At 39.2% G+C, this 19,959-nt stretch overlaps 1 protein-coding gene and 1 pseudogene across 3 annotated transcripts; both read right to left on the reverse strand.

The window, feature by feature from the left end:
• Positions 1–505: 505 nt before the first annotated feature.
• LOC113653662 lies at positions 506–8,259 on the reverse strand (annotated as a pseudogene).
• A 2,530-nt stretch (positions 8,260–10,789) lies between these two features.
• Positions 10,790–19,916, reverse strand: trmt1l (tRNA methyltransferase 1-like). 3 transcript variants are annotated; one of them, XM_047801684.1, is made up of 17 exons: positions 19,769–19,916; positions 18,956–19,084; positions 18,812–18,874; positions 18,591–18,704; positions 18,394–18,458; positions 17,231–17,387; positions 17,043–17,160; positions 16,823–16,902; positions 15,810–16,032; positions 15,356–15,568; positions 14,735–14,925; positions 14,518–14,596; positions 13,378–13,544; positions 13,000–13,176; positions 12,811–12,876; positions 12,053–12,179; positions 10,790–11,702 (listed from the first exon to the last, which is right to left on the reverse strand). In XM_047801684.1, the coding sequence occupies exons 1-17, from the start codon at positions 19,827–19,829 to the stop codon at positions 11,507–11,509; spliced, it is 2,226 nt and encodes a 741-aa protein (XP_047657640.1). In that variant the 5' UTR covers positions 19,830–19,916; the 3' UTR covers positions 10,790–11,506. The 3 variants fall into 3 exon arrangements, with proteins under 3 accessions (XP_047657640.1, XP_027019175.2, XP_047657641.1); XM_027163374.2 differs by lacking the exon at positions 19,769–19,916 and adding an exon at positions 19,577–19,707; XM_047801685.1 differs by lacking the exon at positions 13,000–13,176.
• Positions 19,917–19,959: the final 43 nt, after the last annotated feature.

Consider the following 19,959-nt stretch of genomic DNA (forward strand, 5'->3'; position numbering starts at 1 on the left):
GAGACGTGCTTGATTCCTGCCTGGTTCCATAGAGACAGCAGTGCGGACACATTTTGGGTGCTGCGGCTTATTAAATATATGATAAATAGTAAGTTTTTCTGCGTGAGAAATACAATGTGTGGCAGGAGAGCATGACAAAAGACTGAAATGAATGACTGTCATGCTCAATGCGTGATACTTGAGAGCTATTCCTCTGGTCAGTTTGATCTTCTCAAGATGATTTTTCACAGCAGTCATAAAATGCTCACGTGCATCAACATGAAATGTCAGAGGCAAAACATTTCACTGACCAATCAGATAGCACTTTACACTATGAATATTAATGAAGCTCCCTCTGCAGTCCTTCCTTTTAGAAATTTGCTTATTAATGCTGATAAAGAGTTTTTAACCTGAGATTTTTATTTCTAAATAAAATATGAATTTGATTGTATTTGTGTTTGATGAAGTTTTAAAGAGAAACAGAGTTTTGTTTTTGTCTACACAGACATCAGCAGCTAAACTTTATACGTTTTATTGATCAAATTAAATTCTTCAGTAAAAATCAGAGTAAACTGTAAATTATCTTTTTTTATATGTTATTTGTAATGACAAAGTTCCACAATCATAAATGATAATAAAAACAGGATTACAATTAAAACCAGGTATTAAAATATTTACAACATTTTAAAAGGAAATATGTGCTTCTAAAATGTAACCAAAAAAGTTAAATATTTCTTTTTATTCTCGGCATACAGGAGATATGATCAGTGGTGCTGAATTTTTACCTTCTTCATTATTACATGGACTGAAGAATGGATAGAGATTGTTAGTGAAAGTCTGACCAGTGAAAGAGTAGATATGAGATCTGGACTTCACATCATAAAAGGAGACCAGACCCTCCTCATAATCCACAAACACCCCCACCACCTCCACCTTCCCTCTCAGTGAGAGGGGAACAGAGGGTCTAGGACAAGCCTCATACTGATTCTCATTCCTCAGTACCACAGTCCAGAATCCATTCTGAGGACTCATTGCGATTTTCCCCCTCCTTTTAATGTTCTCTGTGGCCACTCCAAGATCCCACTTAGTTTTCCCTTTCACCTGCACCTCATAATAAAATTTCCCCGTGGAGAAACTCTGCCTTCCCAGAACATTAACATATGTATAAAACCTCTGTGGAGTATAAGGGAGATTCTGTCGTATGTCTCCACGTGTCACTTGTTTTCCATCAGCAGAAAGGATGAGATATGGATGAGCTGTATCAGGATCCAGAGTCACATCGACTGAGAGAAACACACAGTGTGTGATATAAGTAAACAGGTAAAAAATATTAAATCATCCACTGAATTCAGTGAAGCTGAATTCAATACAATCATAAAGCTGAACAGTGAAGGGGAAAGAACAGTTATTTACTCCAAGTCGTGGAAATTGGACTAAAACCTTTGTGGGTTATTTAAGATCAGGACACAAAACTACAACATGCTCCAGGCTCGATTGTCGTTGTCCAGCACTGAGTAACCCTGATGATAATCTTGACTTTTTTATGTTGAAAAACCTGTTGCGGATTTCAGTCATGTTCTTTTTGCTGCCTGTGCTTTGTTTTAGTTTTCGTGCTCTGGTGCTTTTTCTGCTGTCTGTTTGTTTGTTTGTTTTTCTGCTGTCTGTTTGTTTGCTATTTTTCTCTCCTATTTTCCCAGTGGATTATTTCCCGTGTGTGGATTATGGATTATGGATAGTGACCGTTGTGGATTAAAGACCTGCACTGGTGGACTATTATTGTGCTTTGGCTACCTGGTGCTACCTGCTTGTGTTTTGAGGTTTGTGCTGTGACTTTGACCTGCTTATGTCTCTGTCTCTATGTTTTTTTGTATCCTGTGTGGATTTGCACCTGAAAGCAGAGGAGTATGTGGAAGCAATGTGGGCAACAAAAGCCCTAAAAATGGGTAGTTCTGTGCTGTGTTATTACAGTTAGGATGGTTTTAATCTGGTGCCTTTAACTGTAAAGAATTATTCTTACCTGCATACAGCTTCTTCTTTAATAACTCTGTAAAAACATGTAGTTTAATGTCAATATAGTCCACATAAAGTAATGTTAAACAAACACAACATCATAATATATACACTAATGTACAAAAATACTTAAATTTAAATTTTTTATTCATTTGCTGCATTTTTCTTTTGTGATGCTTTCAATACTTGTATTGTAGCTTATTTCAGTTATTGTTTGTTTTGGGTGTGAAATGGAGGTGAAATGCTGCTCAGGTTTGTTTTTTTCCCTTGGCCAATATAAAGCCTTCCACTTTTCCCCCTGGTTAAGTCCAGTATTTTGCTGGCAGTGTGTTTTGGGTTTGCTTTGGAGGTTGTTTGTGATATTACTGAATGCTGTTTTTTTGGGTTTTTCTTCACAGCTCTCACAATGTTTGTCATCAACTACCATCATCACATTTCTTTCTTTCTTTTTCAGATCCTCCCAAATTGTTGCACTGGCTAAATCCAATGTTTCAGAGGAGAAACACGGAGCTCAGATCAAGATAAAAAACATTCAGTACTGTGTTATTAACAAGGCACTTTTGGGCAACAAGGAACACGTATCAGTCAAATTTTTATCATTTCTATCACTTGAAAAGACACAGTTTCAGACAAAAGGTGCTACATTCTGAGATGTTTAACACATCTATCTGTAAATGTCAGGAGGATGAAAATCTGATCTATTGTTGCTTGTTCACATTTTTATCTCAAACCAGTATTCAATGTAGAGCAAAATATAATTGACTTTACAACCCAACACATTTGGTGGGAACTGTAAATTTTACACTAACAGAAAATCCTAAATTTTCACAAAATCAGGTGTAATTACCATATTCCACACTCAGTCTCTGCAATTCTGAAAAGAGAAAAATATTAATATTAGAGATCTACTTAGATACTTGATAGATACTGTTTAATACATTATTATTATTATTATTATTATTATTATTATTATTATTATTATTATTATTATTATTATTATTATTATTTTCTATTCAAGAATTGTGTGTGTAGAAACCAGATTTAAGTTGATTCTTTGTTCAGTTCGGCTGTGAATTATTTGTAAATTATATTATTATTACATTATTCTACAAAATACTGTAATCCACTAAATTACATACAGGGTAACTATTACATACTAAATATTGTGTCACATATAATAGTTTCATACTTTCAAACTAAATTTAATTTGATAAATTAGATTATCACTTGATGGCATTAAAATCATTAATTAGTCGGGCATGTGCGCTTCATAGATAAAAAAAATGTATTAGACTAGACCTCCATTAACAATGTGTACAAATGTACTGACTATTCACTTCCATGATCTTGTAAGAAGTAGATATCATTAATACCTTTAATAACCTCACAGAAGGCAGGTGAACACGTTTGCCCTATACTATGGTATATATCTATTATAGGGCTTTCTTATTGATTTTATGAAGCCCATATGACTGCCAGACAAATAATTTTAATGGTCTCAAACTAAAGTGTTAATCAAATTTATATTCATTACATTCTATATTCTGCAAGTGTCAAAAGTTTTCAGTTTCTAAAAACTCAGCTCAGATATCTCAGATCAGTCCTCTTATAATAATAGTCATTGTTCTATCTTCCTTTTATAGAATCTAATATTATCTATACATTTTGACAGAAGCAGGTCATAAATGTTTCAGCACTGCTTTATAAACATTAATGCAATTTCATTCCAGATTCCTATAATATTGTTCTGGTATACCAAATGCTCAATGAATGTAATGAAATTAAATATTTCATTTCCAGTAATATTTTGAGTAGATTTGGACTGTTTCTCTGTTCAGTTTAGTAGTGATTTATTTGTAGCAGCAATTATCTGTACATAAACTACCATCACACTGTTATATCTGTATTTTATGTCCTCTAGTGCAAAGCTCTTCAATCTTACCCACAAAGTGTTGATGTGGCTGCAGGCTTTCCACTTTAATCAGCTCATATTCAGTCTCAGATATGAAGCAATGCCTCTTATTGTTCTGCTTTGAAAGACTGCAGCCACACCAGATCTTTGTGTATATAAAACTGAAAACCCCTGCTCTAGTGGAACATCTGCCATTACAATAGCTGTAGATCATGGATTGTATTTTTCTGCCAATATAATGGAAATAAAAAGTTTATAGACCCCTGTTAAAATGTCAGATATCTGTGTGTAGTGATCATTAAGTCATCAGCAAGAATAGTAGTCCATCTCAGTCATTTATTTACTTCTGACCACACACACACACACACACACACACACACACACACACACACACACCCTATCTGTACAATTTCAGTAAACAGTTAACATTGTCTTAGACCCATTTCAAACACTTACTGTGTGAAACCTACAACACTACAGCAGCCTAAACAACCTCACAAGCTTCCTAGATAACTTTGTGATCACTTTAAATCAGTGTGAACACATAACTGAAGACACCTCTCACTATTTAATTCTCTTTTGGAGGTTTTAGTCTGTTCATAGTTTTAGAGATATTCTATCTCTAATTTGCTCAGTTACATCATAGGTATGATTTTAAAAGCACAAAAAAAATTCTCTCACTTTTGCACTGCTTCTGCATCTCTGTGGATAAAAAAAGATTTCATGAAACAAATTTGGTTTGAAATATTTTGTGGAAAATGTATATACCAACAAATCAAAAATGATTACACACTGCAACACTGACAAGACAAAATATTGCAGATTACACGAATGACTGACAGATTGGTGGCTTTGTTTTGGCTAGGATATAAAATGTATAAAGAATGACAGTAAATTATCAAATGTTAGAAAAATTAGCAAAACATTAATATTAGATACTATCATTAAAGTTGTTAAACAATAATTTAAAATATTAGTTTAGTGTTCTTAATTTAATGTGAAGGTCCTGAAATATTGTGATATTTCAGATGTGTAATAAGGTTTAATAAAATTAAAGAATTCCTTGGAAAATTATTTGTCTTCACAATTTACACATTTTTTGGAGAAAAATCCTGTTCTTAGTGATGTGAACAAAATCCATCTTTATTTTAAATTAATCAAAATAATTGAATGGATGGCAGCTGTATGATAAATACATTTTAAAACAAGATTAAAGGTTTAATCTGAAGACAGCCACATCACCATTTATAAAAAATAATAAAAATGTAAGTTACAAGAACCAATTTGAATATGTTTTTGTGTTTACTTAATTTTTAAACTTTTACAATTTCACAATGAAGATGAAAGTCTTTTTATATCCATTGTATATTTATGTACAGTGTAAAATGGCTGTTTTATAATCTGCAGTATAATTTATTGGTGTTATTAAATAAAGTTAATTAAATATTACCTTTCTTGTGACAAACAACTGCAGTTACAACAGCAATAAGACATGCTGAAACTGAAATCCCAACAATCCACTTCCAAGTATAGGAGACTTTACCTACAATAAAACCATGTTTAAAACATCAGATATTTTAAAGAAACCATTCAATTAATTTATAGGTACAAGGTGTACAATTGCACACAACAGTGTTGCAGTATTGTTAATAGCTAAAATAAAAAAATAACACAAGTTCTGATGCGTTAATGGTGTTCATCAAGCTCATGTCATTATTTATTACCTTAATCTGTAATGATTACAGTAGAATGTAACAATCTAGCTTAAGTATAAAAGTTTTATATTCACAGACACTTACTACTGATGATAATTTCTGTCTCCAGCATGTGATGTTGTTGCTGAAGTCTGCAGTAAAACCTGTTGGAGTCGCTATAATCATAAACGGTGATGCGGCTTTTCACACTGAAGCCCTCAGTGTCTCTGTGTATCTGTGTATCTTCAGCAGTCAGAGTGACTCCTTCTCTGTCCAGCCACAGAACATCAGGTTCAGGGTTCCAGCCTCTGGACTCACACACTAGATTAATCCCTCCTGAGTGATCAAAACTCTCCATCATTATCACTGGGTGGCTTCCCTGTGAGGCTTACAGACAATAAAAAAATAACATTTAATGATACAAACAGAGACTAATAAACATCAATTAGCAAAGAAGGGATCAGTAATAATAAAACAGTAATGAAATCGTCCCAACAGTGGTTAAACACTAAATACTAAAAACAAGACAAAGCAAAATTTAGTTTTTCTGAAATTTTGTGAAACCTTCATCATAGAAAATGATCTTACCCTCTACAATGACTTTTACAGTGATTTTATCGTACCAGTATTTATCCTCAATGAGACACACATTCTCCTTCATCAGAGACTCTGAGATCTGAGAGTTTCAGTGAAGCGTTGCCTTTCTGTAGCTCCTCTTTAAACAGTGATGTTCTCTGTCTATAGGACTGGGCCTGACCTTCATATTTGTCTTCATGATCCTTATAGAGGTGCACTAAATAATCCTTTACATATAGTTTGAACCACTGCACTGTCATGTCAACAGCACTGGTGTTTGGTTTGATAAAACAGGGCAGAACCAGATCTTCACCAGCTACAGCAACAAGAGGAGCTTCTGGACCAACCACCTGTAAACTCTCTGTATTGTGGAGGGAAAAAAAGAGCAAATATGATACATCACCATATTTATATATACAAGACTGACTTTATTTAATTGTGTACCTTATTTTTAAACATAGAATCAGGTTTTTACTTATTTTTACAGAAAAACACTTGTTTTTGTCAGAAAAAATATAGATAATATTTATGTATTACAAAAAAGAATTAAGGGTGCATTAAAGAAATACAGGTCATTCATGGCAAACATTAAAACTAACTATATGTTAGTACTTTCCAACAGGCACTTATCAGAGTCACACTGTTCTGGTGGATGAATGATGCTTTATTAGCTATATAGCCTATTATATAAATATATGAAGTAAATAGTTAAGTGTGAATTTTTTTATAGTAATAATGTAAAAATAGATATAAATCAACTAAATGAATTTAGTAAAATATATATTTTGTTTACAAAAGTTTAAAAAATTATAATTCAAATCAAATCTGAATGGGGAAAATGTGACTCTGTAACTTGAACTGTTACATGGTTGATGGTGTGAGATGGGTCACCCTAAATTATATTACTTTAACTTTATGAATTTCCATTAAGACCAAGTTACATAAATGCAGTAAGATTAATACTGATAATATTAAAACAGACTGTTAAAACTGAAGTAAAATAAATAAAATGCTCTGCCAAGCAGGTGCGGTTCTAGGATTTCCTCTTTAGGGGTTTTAGCCCTCAGTGAGAATTTAAAACAAGAAGAGTTTATATTATACTGTATATTACATGACTACATAGTAAGCCAAAAGTTATGGTGTTATTTAAAATGGCAAAAGTGGACACCAAAATTTTATGCATGATGTAATGATGCCAGTCTTGATCAACTCTGGTAATAATGATCAACTCTGGTAATAAGAATAGTGAAATTTCACTGCTTTTGGTTGCCGTCTTTGCGGCTTTCCGCCGATTGACGTTATAGATTTTTTATTTTTTTTTATTAACGTTATAGATAAACGCCTCCAGCTCTGACTGCGCGTGCACGCTGCGCGTACCTGTGCTTCTCCGTTATAATAAAACAGACAGATCATGACGCAGTATTGAAAGACTACAACGCACGCGCGTAAAAGCAAAGTAAAAATAATCGCTCTTGGATCAAACTGATAAATAATTTTCTTTCCCATCGACGACATGTCCTGCATTTTAACGTCATTTTTATTGTTTATTTATAAAAGTAAAAATTATACTTTTAGTTTTATGGCGGCTGAGATCACAGTCAGGGGACTGAAGCCACCCTAAAAAAGGCCTAGAAGTCACCAGATGAAGTGAAATAGCAAATCGTGAATTTCTACTGAGATTAAAATATGTCAGTGTGGTAACTCGAATGACAGTAAATTCAGATGGACATTGTTTTTCTATTTAACATAAATTGTGCCTTCAAGTAAACGTAATCATTTTAATATTGACACAAACAGAGTTTTCATACCTGATCGAGATTTGATAAAGCTGAACAGAATAAGAGTCACAAACCAAAACATTTTCCCTGATAGACAGTGTATCGGAAGACGACGCAAGAAGCTTTGAATGTCAACACTTTTATTTTCATTTTGTATCACGTGATACCTTTTCATTAGTTACACCTGTCTACAGAAACCTCCTCTTGGTCTCTTTCTGTAACCTTGCTGAACATTGAATTGGTTCAAATGTATTTCTTTAAACATGATTAAAATTAGCCCAAAGGTTTAATGTGGTTGAAAAACTTTGTTATGGAGGGGGCACGGTGGCTTAGTATTACTGCAACTGTTCCAGGGTTGGGGGTTCGATTCCCACCTCCGCCTTGTGTGTGTGGAGTTTGCATGTTCTCCCCGTGCCTCGGGGGTTTCCTCCGGGTACTCCGGTTTCCTCCCCCGGTCCAAAGACATGCATGGTAGGTTGATTGGCATCTCTGGAAAATTGTCCGTAGTGTGTGAGTGTGTGTGCGCGCCCTGTGATGGGTTGGCACTCCGTCCAGGGTGTATCCTGTCTCGATGCCCGATGACGCCTGAGAGAAGTTCGAATATGCGGTAGAAAATGAATGAATGAACTTTGTTATGGTTCAGTAAAGAGGAGCTTAATGTGACATATAGCTGAAGGATGGCTTATAAATGATATTAAGCACGCATTGTGTAACTGTTCATAACTTTTCATAATATATAATTATGGGGTACTTTTTTTTTTATTGATTTCCATCTGTAACAGGTTGTTTATTATTTACAGGATAAGTGATCACAATATTGTGCTATTTCAGTTGATGAAACTTTTCTGTTTTAACCATCTGATATTGATTTCCTAGTGAATTATCATAAAAGCTCAAATATAAACAGATAAGCAAAGTTGTATTTTTATCTCTGTCTCTGTGCTCATTTCATTCTCCCTGCTGCATATGTGCAGCTACAATGAAATTATTCAGCCTCTTTATGTCCCACTTCCTCAATAAACTGACTAATCCAAGTTTGATGTTCTGAATTACAGCGTGCAGAAATAAGAGATTTCACGATAAACAAAGAAGATAGACTTTTGTATATAGGCAGTTGTAAATACTCATTCTCGGGAACTTCTCGGGTCACGGGGAGCCTGTGCCTGTCTCAGGCGTCATCGGGCATCGAGGCAGGATACACCCTGGACGGAGTGCCAACCCATCACAGGGCACACACACACACACTCTCATTCACTCACACACTACGGACAATTTTTCCAGAGATACCAATCAACCTTCCATGCATGGAGTACCCGGAGGAAACCCCCGAGGCACGGGGAGAACATGCAACCTCCACTCACACAAGGCGGAGGCGGGAATCGAACCCCCAGCCCTGGCGGGCGAACGTGAACGTGCTAACCACTAAGCCACCATGCCCTCCCGGACCTGCTACAATAGTGTTTGTTGCCTTTTTGGACTTTATCATTTGTAATGTTGCGCTCATTTAAAACAGTTTGGCTCAAGCCCAGACATTTTTAGGGTCATAATTGAGGACAATGTCCCATCCAGAGACAAGCTGTTTCGGCATCAGCATTAGAATGTGGAAGCACTAAAACCTAGACTACTTGTTCTGAGAAGGTATTGTTCTCGACTAAGAGCTCCAGGAGGCTTGCTTGATTCCTGCCCAGTTCCATAGAGACAGCGGTGGGGACAGAAACATTTTGGCGCTGCGGTTTATTAAATACGTTTTTCTGCATGAGAAATACATTGTGTGGTGGGAGATCGTGACAAAAGACCAAAATGAGTGACTGTCATGCTCGATGCTTGAGAGCCCTGCATCCATCCCTTCATATTTTCACTGGTAGACCTAATAATTCAGGTATAACATGGAGAACAGTGTCTTTGTGACTGATCATGTGGCTGCAAAACCAGCTCAATCACCTCTCCTTAATCATGCTTAGCATTAGCTAGCATCAGGTGTTTTTGTTTGGTACCACACGTGGAGATGTGCATGATGACCAAACATCTCTACATTGGTCTCATCAGCCCAAAGAATATTGGAATTTCCAGAACTTAAGTCATCTCCATATTGTTTTTGAAGAAAAGGAGCTTTTCCCTAGTCACCTTGAAAGGTGAACTTGTTCAGTCTTTTTGTGCTTTCTGTCTTTTTTTTTTTTTTTTGGTCTCACATTTACTCACAAACACAACATGCACTTACAGAGCATTAGGTCACATGATGTAACTCTTGGGTTTTTTCTTTATATCTCTGAACATTTGAACTGAGGACAACAAAAAATTAAGGAGCATTGATGATGGTTAGAGTCAACAAGGTCCCTTTGTTAAGACTTCAGCCAGGGCTCTGTTCATCACCCAGAACAATAGACTTGTGTTGTATATGGAGAAAACTATCCCAGCAGAACTTTCCCAGCGATGCCCGTGGGAGAGGACTGTTTACCGTAATAGAGCTGTAACTCACTTTCATGAACCCATTACTGTTTAGTTAACAATAGAAAGCCTGTGGTACAAACCTGCTGCTTTTTCCATGCCAGGCTACACTAGTAAGTCAAAATCCCACTGAAGCAGTAATTTATAAACGTCATAAAACTAGAAGTATCTCTGTAGATGGAGGTAATGAAAGTAACTCTACTAGATGTTATGAGGTAATTGGGGGGAAAACTCACAACTTTAAAACCCATGGCTCCTTTTACTGTAAATTAAACCTTTAATGAAAGGTGTGCTGTAGATGAACCCATAGATCCTAAACAAATGTTTTAATACCCTGCCAAGTTAGTGAACATCAGCTAGCATGACATAAAAAAAAACTCCAGTGGAAGACGTCGTTCTGTATGAAAACGTTTCATTCTCCATCCGCAAACTCAAACACGCTTCAGGATTTGAATTAAATTAAACTAACTAAATTAAACTATTTGCATACACAAAGTCTCTACATTCTACTAAAACACAGCATTTGGTTTGTTCATGTTATAAGGAGTTAATTTATTTATGTTTTAACTCAACAGTGTTGTATAAATCGGACTCGGCAGCACCGAAGCTACAGCTCAACGATACAGAAATCTTACATCACGTTCAAAAAAAAAAAAAAGGTCAAACTGCTCTTAAAATATTCATATTCCAACGTGGAAAAACATAAATATGAGCATTCGATACTGAAAGCAGACAGGCTCAGATTGAAAGATTAAAGAAAGAAAGCCAAACAAAATGGAACAAATGGCACAAAATCTCAGTGCATTAGGATTAGGATCCCTGTGCGTACAACTGTATTATATAGCAACCACTCATCAGTGTATAAGATCAATTTAGAGTAAATCTACTTTTAATATAAAATCATTTTAAAATGCAGGAACACTGGTCATGTCATTATTATTATCAATACTGGTTAATACAGTAATACTCTAAGTGGTGTACTATACAGTACAGTAGTATCACACAACCCCCCCCCAGGACCCTGCACCCACAGTTATGTGATATCACGTTGCCACAGCAACATTTCTCAACACCATCATATTATTAACATCGCTGTTGGCATGCGGCCACGTTTAGTCCTTTTTAGCCGTCATGTCCTCTGTGCTGAGACTGCTAGCTGGTCCTGAGCTGTAGGTCGGCACGCTGTACTTGGTGAGCACAGACTTGAACTGCTCCAGTGTGGCGTCTGTGCGAACTCCGGTCGGGTCAAAATGCGTGCGGCTCACCCTGAATCCGGCCTCGGTCAGGTACTGCAGGAACTTATTGAGTCTGGGGAAAAGAAACATGCTTCTGTGTGTAATTTAAACAACATATTTATAGCAATATTTAATTCATAATAAACAACAAATTAATTTCTTTTCAATTGAAAAAGCGTTGTAAACGTTTACAAAGCCGTGTAGACACGGTGTCATGAACTTCTACGTAGTCTAGGATACAAAAAGGAATCCGGCAGACAATATCTGTCACAGACACAATCTGTGTGTACCTAATGTTGGAAAATGTCTAAACATGGATAAAGATCTTTGTAATACATTTCTAATTCTTATAAATCATTTTGCTGCAGGTTGTAAAACTTTACTGAAGCACAGGGAGGTGAGTGGAGTGAGAGAACGACTCACTTGGGCATGTTCATGCCTCGGATGCTGTGCCGATGGATGCTGTAGTAGAACGCAGGATGCTCCAGGGACGCGTCTGACTTTAGCTTCTTCAACACGTTACTAGACTCCTCTCCGATTCTGCGTTTTCCTAAATGGGGGATAAAAATCTCTTCTGTTCTGTTCCAAGCAGCAATAACTGAGTCAGGGAAACTTCGGTGATTACAAGGTTCTAGCGACACAAAATAGCTGAGCGTATTTAATATGTCCAAAGGAAATGATGGCTTTTGTAAAGCGACTTGCTTTATGCACACTTTAATCAATCCTTCATCTTCTACCGCTTCTCCAAACTTCTTGGGTCACGGGGAGCCTGTGCCTATCTCAGGCGTCATCGGGCATCGAGGCAGGATACACCCTGGACGGAGTGCCAACCCATCACAGGGCACACACACACTCTCATTCACTCACTCACACACACACACACGCACTACTGACAATTTTCCAGAGATGCCAATCAACCTACCATGCATGTCTTTGGACCAGGGGAGGAAACCGGAGTACATGCAAACTCCACACACACAAGGCGGAGGCGGGAATCGAACCCCCAACCCTGGAGGTGTGAGGCGAACGTGCTAACCACTAAGCCAATGTTTAATCTTTAATCATAAACAAGCTAAATGTTACTAAATGTTACTATGTCTAGTGTCACTTAAGTTGAAAGATCACAAGATTTGTTTAATCACTCCATGACATTTAGCTCTGAAGCACAGTGAAACAGCTACCTGATGGATCAACGGTGTCTGCTTCCTCCACCTTCTGTAAGGTTTTGATGACGACGCCACACTCGACTGCCGAAAGAGAAAAGCAGCATCCTTTAGTAAATCTGACAATATGTTCATCAGGAGAAGAGCAAAAACACTGTGAATATTAGCTGTTGATCTACAGAACATTAATAGGTATTCAAGACTAACTGTATCTGTGGAGGGGGGTGTAGTCGAGTGCCAGTGTGCGAATGAAGGGTGGGGTCAGGGGATGGGCGAGACGGTGTTTTGTGTCGTAGCAAGCTGGAGTAAACATCCCAAAAGCACCATGTGGTCCGGGCCTCGCCGAGCTGCCACAATCAGCACACCGAATCGACTCTAAACCAGCTGCATGGGATTAGTTTGTGATGTGTAACTCACAGCAGTGAATGTGCTCTTGTGCACAGTGCTGATGGAGTTTAGCCTTAAAGGACTAGACGTCTGTCTGATTCCTTGAATATTAAAGCCGTGTCCACGTGATCCTGTATAGGAACTCTAGCAGTGGTAAGTGTAGGACCAGGGCAGAGGTGGAGAGGCTCGCTCACATACCTTGGTTGGTTAGAATCAGTTGTCCTGTGACTGAGAAGGATTTCAGCGTGGTGCAGTCTGCCTCACAGATCAGAGTCTTCACTAAAGGCTGAATGTCCTCCATACTGTGCTGCACCGCTGCCACCAGCATACGCCTCAGGAAGCCAGTATTAAACAGAGACCCTGACCTGGTACACACACAGACACAGACAGACACAAAGACAGAGACCCAAGGAGACACCCACACACAGAGACCCAAGGAGACACACACACACACACACACACACAGAGACCCAAGGACACACACAGACAGACACAAAGACAGAGACCCAAGGAGACACACAGACACAAAGACAGAGACCCAAGGAGACACACACACACAGAGACCCAAGGACACACACAGACACACAGAGACCCAAGGACACACACAGACAGACACAAAGACAGAGACCCAAGGAGACACCCACACACAGAGACCCAAGGAGACACACAGACAGACACACAGACAGAGACCCAAGGAGACACACAGACAGACACACAGACAGAGACCCAAGGAGACACACAGACAGACACACAGACAGAGACCCAAGGAGACACACAGACAGACACACAGACAGAGACCCAAGGAGACACACAGACAGACACACAGACAGAGACCCAAGGAGACACCCACACACAGAGACCCAAGGAGACACACAGACAGACACACAGACAGAGACCCAAGGAGACACACAGACAGACACACAGACAGAGACCCAAGGAGACACACAGACAGAGACCCAAGGAGACACACAGACAGACACACAGAGACCCAAGGACATACACAGACAGACACAAAGACACAGACACACACAGAGACCCAAGGAGACACACACACACACACAGACCCAAGGACACACACAAGACACACACTTCAGTGCTCAGTGAGGGACAATTGAGTGAACGAATGTATAATATCCATTTTGACCCAGTTTATTCTTTACTAAAAGAAAAAGAAAAAAAAAAAAGTCTTATATTACATCTCTAATGAATATAAAAAACTGTTTTATATAAATAATTAGGAATGATAAAAAATTATTCTAAAATAGCGTCAATGAGATCGTGAGTTTGAGGTTTAATAAAAGAAAGCATAAGGAGCGAATGATAGTAAACACGTCTGACCAGAGAGGTCCGAGCTCGACCGCAGTCTTCCCGGGCATGCTGCCATGGCACTGACACGGTAACTGTCTGTACTGGTTCTCTAGTGAAATAAAAGAAAAAACACAACCGTATAAATGAACGCGATTAATGAGACCATCAGGCTGCGGATAATACGCTAAATTCTCCCTGATGAACCTGATGCATACTTGATTCTTGATGGCCCTGATTCTGTACTCACCCTCCACCATGCTGCCTGGCTTAAAGAACACTCTCTCCTCACACCACTGACAGTGCAGCAGCTGCCGCAGTTTCTTGGCCGTTTCATCAGCCTGCGTGGGGCCTCGGAGCACTCGCACCACCACCAGCACGAAATGTTCCAGAGCCACAGCCAATAAAACCTCGATACCTTTATTACAGCGTGCTGCTGCTCTGAAAGTACACACACACACACAAACACCCTAAATTAACACACAATTTTTACAACTCCTCCAAGTTACTGCATCTTCAGCTTTTACTGTGAAGCACTTGTGAACCGGACTCTCGGCCGACTTCATCTACAGATCTGCGTAGCTTGTCGATGTTGTTGTCGTCTCCTAGCGACTCCTTATGTTAGTGATGTCGACAATTTGTTTGAATCTAACGACTAATGAAGTTAACACAGTTATATGACATATAAAGCTGAAATATTTGATATGTTCGGGTTTTATGTTGACCGATAAAGAAGTCACTGGAAACTGAGTCAAATGAGTCAAAGTTCTGATACCAGAGCGCACTGACCCGGTAAACCAGAGCGCACTGACCCGGTAAACCAGAGCGCACTGACTCACTGTTCTGTAAACTAGTTAACACACTGCCCTACCTGGCTAGAGAGGCCACCACCATGCGTGCCGCCAGCTCTCTGTAGTATTCGGTCCTGACGATCTGGCAGCCGTAATGCCGAAGAGTCACGTTCAGAGATTTGGAGTAGAGCGAGCCGGTGTCGGTGGACGTCACGGAAACGATTCCTAAGTTGCGTACGTTCCTGAAGGCGGCATCCAGGTAGTTCACAGAGGTCCCGAACGGGTCGAGGTGTCTGACAGCAGAAAACGGTATCATGATCTGTGCTTTAAATAAACATTTACTCAGGGCCGTCTCCATTCACGATTCACCCGTTGGTGTTATTTTGTATTATAACTCACTGATTATTGATGGCATCGATACTGATCTCGATATACGTGCGAGATCAGAGACATACAGATACCAGTGCTCTAGAACGCTTTTCGGGAAACCTTTCGTCTTCTGCGTCTGCATTACGACCCCCAGGTTTTACTCACATGTAGTCAAAAGCTCTCAGGTGCATGAGGACGTTGGCGTCCATCTGTGTCACTTCCACCGTGTTGACGGGGTCGTCGCTGTCATCTGCCTGCTCCGCCTCCAGACCGATGTGGTTGAGGTGGCAGTTCTCCTTGATCATATTGACGCAGGCTTCGTTGATGTCATTTATGGTCACTTTAACGGCACTGCGGAGATGCTTGGCCCACTGTAAGCCCATTATACCTGCTCAGGAATTGGGAGAAGGAACCATAGACAAGGGGGAAGAAAGAGAGAGAGAGAGAGAGAGAGAGAGAGGAGAAATAAAAGAAAGCAAAAAAAAAAAACTTGGTGACACTGGTACAAGCGATTAAAGGGCTACACCTGATAGTGTCTCTTTCTAAATAAATCCCACAATGCACCGCAAAAACCAGGGAAATGACGTGGAGAAAAAAAAAGGGAGACGAAACGCACTCTCAGCCATCTTTCTCTACAAATGTAAATAGCTTGTTACCGTCGTACATGTAGCTATCAAATGATTCCCGACGTTGTATTTGATGCTCTGTGTCTGGTTCGTTTGAGTCGAACAACTTTAGCGTGTACTACTTTAAAAAATAAATAAATAAATAAATCCACGAGCTATAGATGATACGAGGTGTCTGCACAAAGCATTTCATAACGAAAGATAGATATCGGTTGTGTCTCATGTCGAGAGCACGAGTATATCGTCATGACGATGGAAACGAAGGCATCGGTGTCCCAGTGTGTAGTGTGACAGAACTCTGATTCCCAAACCTCCCGTAGTCTGTGTGATTAACTCGTCCGAGACTCCTCTAGATGTTAAATGTGTGTCAAAGGAGTTAAAACGTCAGAATCGGTTTTTATCTCCCAAAAGTAAAACCTTTTCTGTTCACTTCTGACTAACAGATAAATGTAAGAACTGCTGCCTTTCTTAGATCTTCAGATCTTCAGTGTGAATGCTCTTAATAAATGATCTATTAACAAAGAGAGCGTTAATCGAGGCAATGAGCTTCACCTGTGGCACCAAAAGCATCCAGACATTCGAGTGGACTCCTTTCCTCAGCAAGAACAGCAAGAGAACAAAACACCAACTGCCTACCATGGAGAGGGAGAGAGAGAAAGAGAGAGAGAGAGAGAGGAATGAAGCTCTGAGGAAAACTGATTAGGGAAGAGAGAAAGACTAGAAACGAAAGCTAGTGTGTGTGTGTGTGCGCGTGTGTGTGTGTGTAACTGACCTGTTGGTCTTCATCTTGCGGTTGAAGTAAGTGTCTGTCTTCATGGGTGTGCTGTGGTTGGGCATGAGCTGCACATTGGTGCCCAGTTCTTTCATGATCTCATAAGCCTGACCTGGAACTGAAAGAAGACAGAACAATGTACAATTTTCTAGACAACACACACAACACACGTACACGAGTCTTCATACCCGGTTCTTCAAACGATGTGTCCGAAGTCCCCGAATAACTGGCTTCGGTCTCGCCTTTGTTGATGTGCCGTTTGAGGTGGCTGATCATGTCAGTTTTCCGGGCAATGGTGACGGAGCACACCACGCAATGGTAGTGTGCTACTAGCCGGGCCTGACTCTGGAAGACATTAGATTAGATTCAACTTTATTGTCATTGTGCAAGGTACATTTACAGAGCCAATGAAATGCAGTTAGCATCTAACCAGAAGTACATAGATGGCTTATATACAAGTGGCAGTGTAAAAAATAAGGGTATGAGGTTATACAGAAGGTGTAGTAATATGTACATATAACTGAATAAGGGTAAATATAGTGTGGTTTTTATATATGTTACAGTATGAAGTGGTATGACAGATATAGCTGTACAAAGGGAATGTCATTATGAATATATACATCTATATACTGTATGCACAGAATAGTATATACATCTATATATACACACGGACTAGACAGAATAAATATGGATGGACATACAGAAGTGTTAATGATAGTTTTTGGGTGGTGCAAGGATGCATGATTTTAAAGTGGTGCAAAATAGTGCAAAACACAGAAGAAAAGTGACAGTACACAGTGGTGATTGTTAACACCATATCAGCTGTTCAGTGCAGAAACAGCCACGAGAAAGAAGCTATTTTTCAGTCTATTTGTTCTGGCTCTGAGACAACGGTAGCGTCTGCCCGATGGGAGAAGTGTAAAAACAGTCCTTGGTTGGGGTGAGAGGGATCTTTGATGATGCCCCTCACCCCTTTGCAAACAGCGTTTTTTGAAAATGTCCTCCAAGGTGGGTAGTTTAATACAGATGATTTGTTGGGTGGTTTTCACTACACTTGCACGCAAGACACGCACGCATTAGAGAAGCTAGAGAACAAAACGAGTTCTGTTTCATATTCAGTTCAGTTGTATTGTATTTGTACAATGCTTCCAGATGGAGATTTAGAAACAGTGACAAGAGGAAACTCCAAGACACAAGGAATAATCAAGGAGCCTCGAAAGAACATCTTGAAATGCTTTTTTTTCCCCCTGAAAAGTACATAATAACAAATCTGTTACGCTCATACGTCTCAAATCTCTCATGCTTTCAAATCTCCACTGCATTTAAGATGCTAGTTAAACTGAAGGTTCACCTGATCTAATCCCTGGCTGGACTTCATCTGTCTGCATGGCAGGTGACAGATACACATTCTCTGACCTGCAAGAACCAACAGAAGCAAAGTAAGTCATGATCTTGTAAAAGGTATAATAAAGGTCACAAATAATCATACAGAACTAGCTACAATTAATAAATCTACAGTGCTGCTTCGATACACAGTCCATTACTTACCTTCAAATTCCACATAGACTTTCCAGTGAAGGTTCTGCAGGTGACGTCGCAGTTTGTGGCTGTAACAGGCCTTGAACTTCTCCTCTGGGCATAACGGACAAGACTTCCTACCGGCTGTAAAAGGCAGAGGGCAAACGCAGTCAGTGTCTTAACTGTAGCTAAAGTGGATATAGAGTCACTACTATAAGACCAGGTTTATTTCCAATATTTCAGATCTTTACCTCCATTTAAGTCAACAAGCATCTCCAGACCTTCTAGTGACGTCTGGATGGAAACATGTCTCTCTTTAAACAAAAACACATTCGTTTCAGTGTCTTCCACAAGAAACCAAATCAGAAAAGGATTCTCAGTCACTAATCTCCCACCTGACATTGTAGACACAGGAGCTTGTGCTTGACGGTCCTCGGTTTTCACAAGATCACTGGATGTGACATGATGGTCAGACATCTGCTTGCTCTCGTCCTCGGATGCTGCTGCCATCTTCACAGAGTCTCCTACAGTAACGTCAAAGTGAAATACTTCAGACGGTTTTTATGTCCAAACATTTTTGTTTATTTGTCCACGAATGATTGATTGCAAAATAAGTGATAATATAAGAATATAAAGCTAAATATTAAATATAAATAAATCTTATCAGATGTTTTCATTTAATTAGTTTTAACAAACAAACAAGGCAATTGTTATGCACGCTGCCTGAGGTGTGTAGAAATTGCACAAGTGCTTTAAAAAAAAGTGTCAGATGTGACACAGGTGAACTCTCACGACAACGTTAAGGCGCCCCCACGTGACATAAATAACATACGGGTGGACGGCCCTATTGCGGAGCTCCGCGATCAGACCACTACATCACACTTGAATCAACCTGCACTTCCAATTCGCTATAAACTACTAAATCCTTGCATATGGTAACCTCGTGCACAGAATAACTGAATCGTTAAATATAAACAACAGAGACGAAAATACATATCATTATTTACGCTACCTACATCTAGGTCCAGTGATGAAGCTCCGTGAGGAGGCCCATATTTACTTCAGCAGTTTAAAAGTCACGCTAAAAACAGATCCAGGTGCAACACAAAGTCATTTTTACAAATTAACGTCATTGTCAGGCGGTTATACCTCAGTCGTTGCTGCATTATTAAAGACAAAAAACAAAAGAAACACATGCGTTATCTTGCCTTTATTATTGGCGTCCTCCTGGTGAAGCTGCACTGCGTCGTCTTCCTTGAGTTCCGCCATTTTAACTAAGCTAGCTGCGTAGAGTCCGTCCGAACTACTTTCCCACCCGTTCTCTGGCGAGCCACGCCTCTTTTAAATAGAAGGCGGGACCTGTTCTAATACGGGTGAAGAATATAAAATAGCGTACGGC

The sequence above is a fragment of the Tachysurus fulvidraco genome, chromosome 16, assembly GCF_022655615.1.
Source record: "Tachysurus fulvidraco isolate hzauxx_2018 chromosome 16, HZAU_PFXX_2.0, whole genome shotgun sequence".
In the NCBI taxonomy this organism is placed as follows: Eukaryota; Metazoa; Chordata; class Actinopteri; order Siluriformes; family Bagridae; genus Tachysurus; species Tachysurus fulvidraco.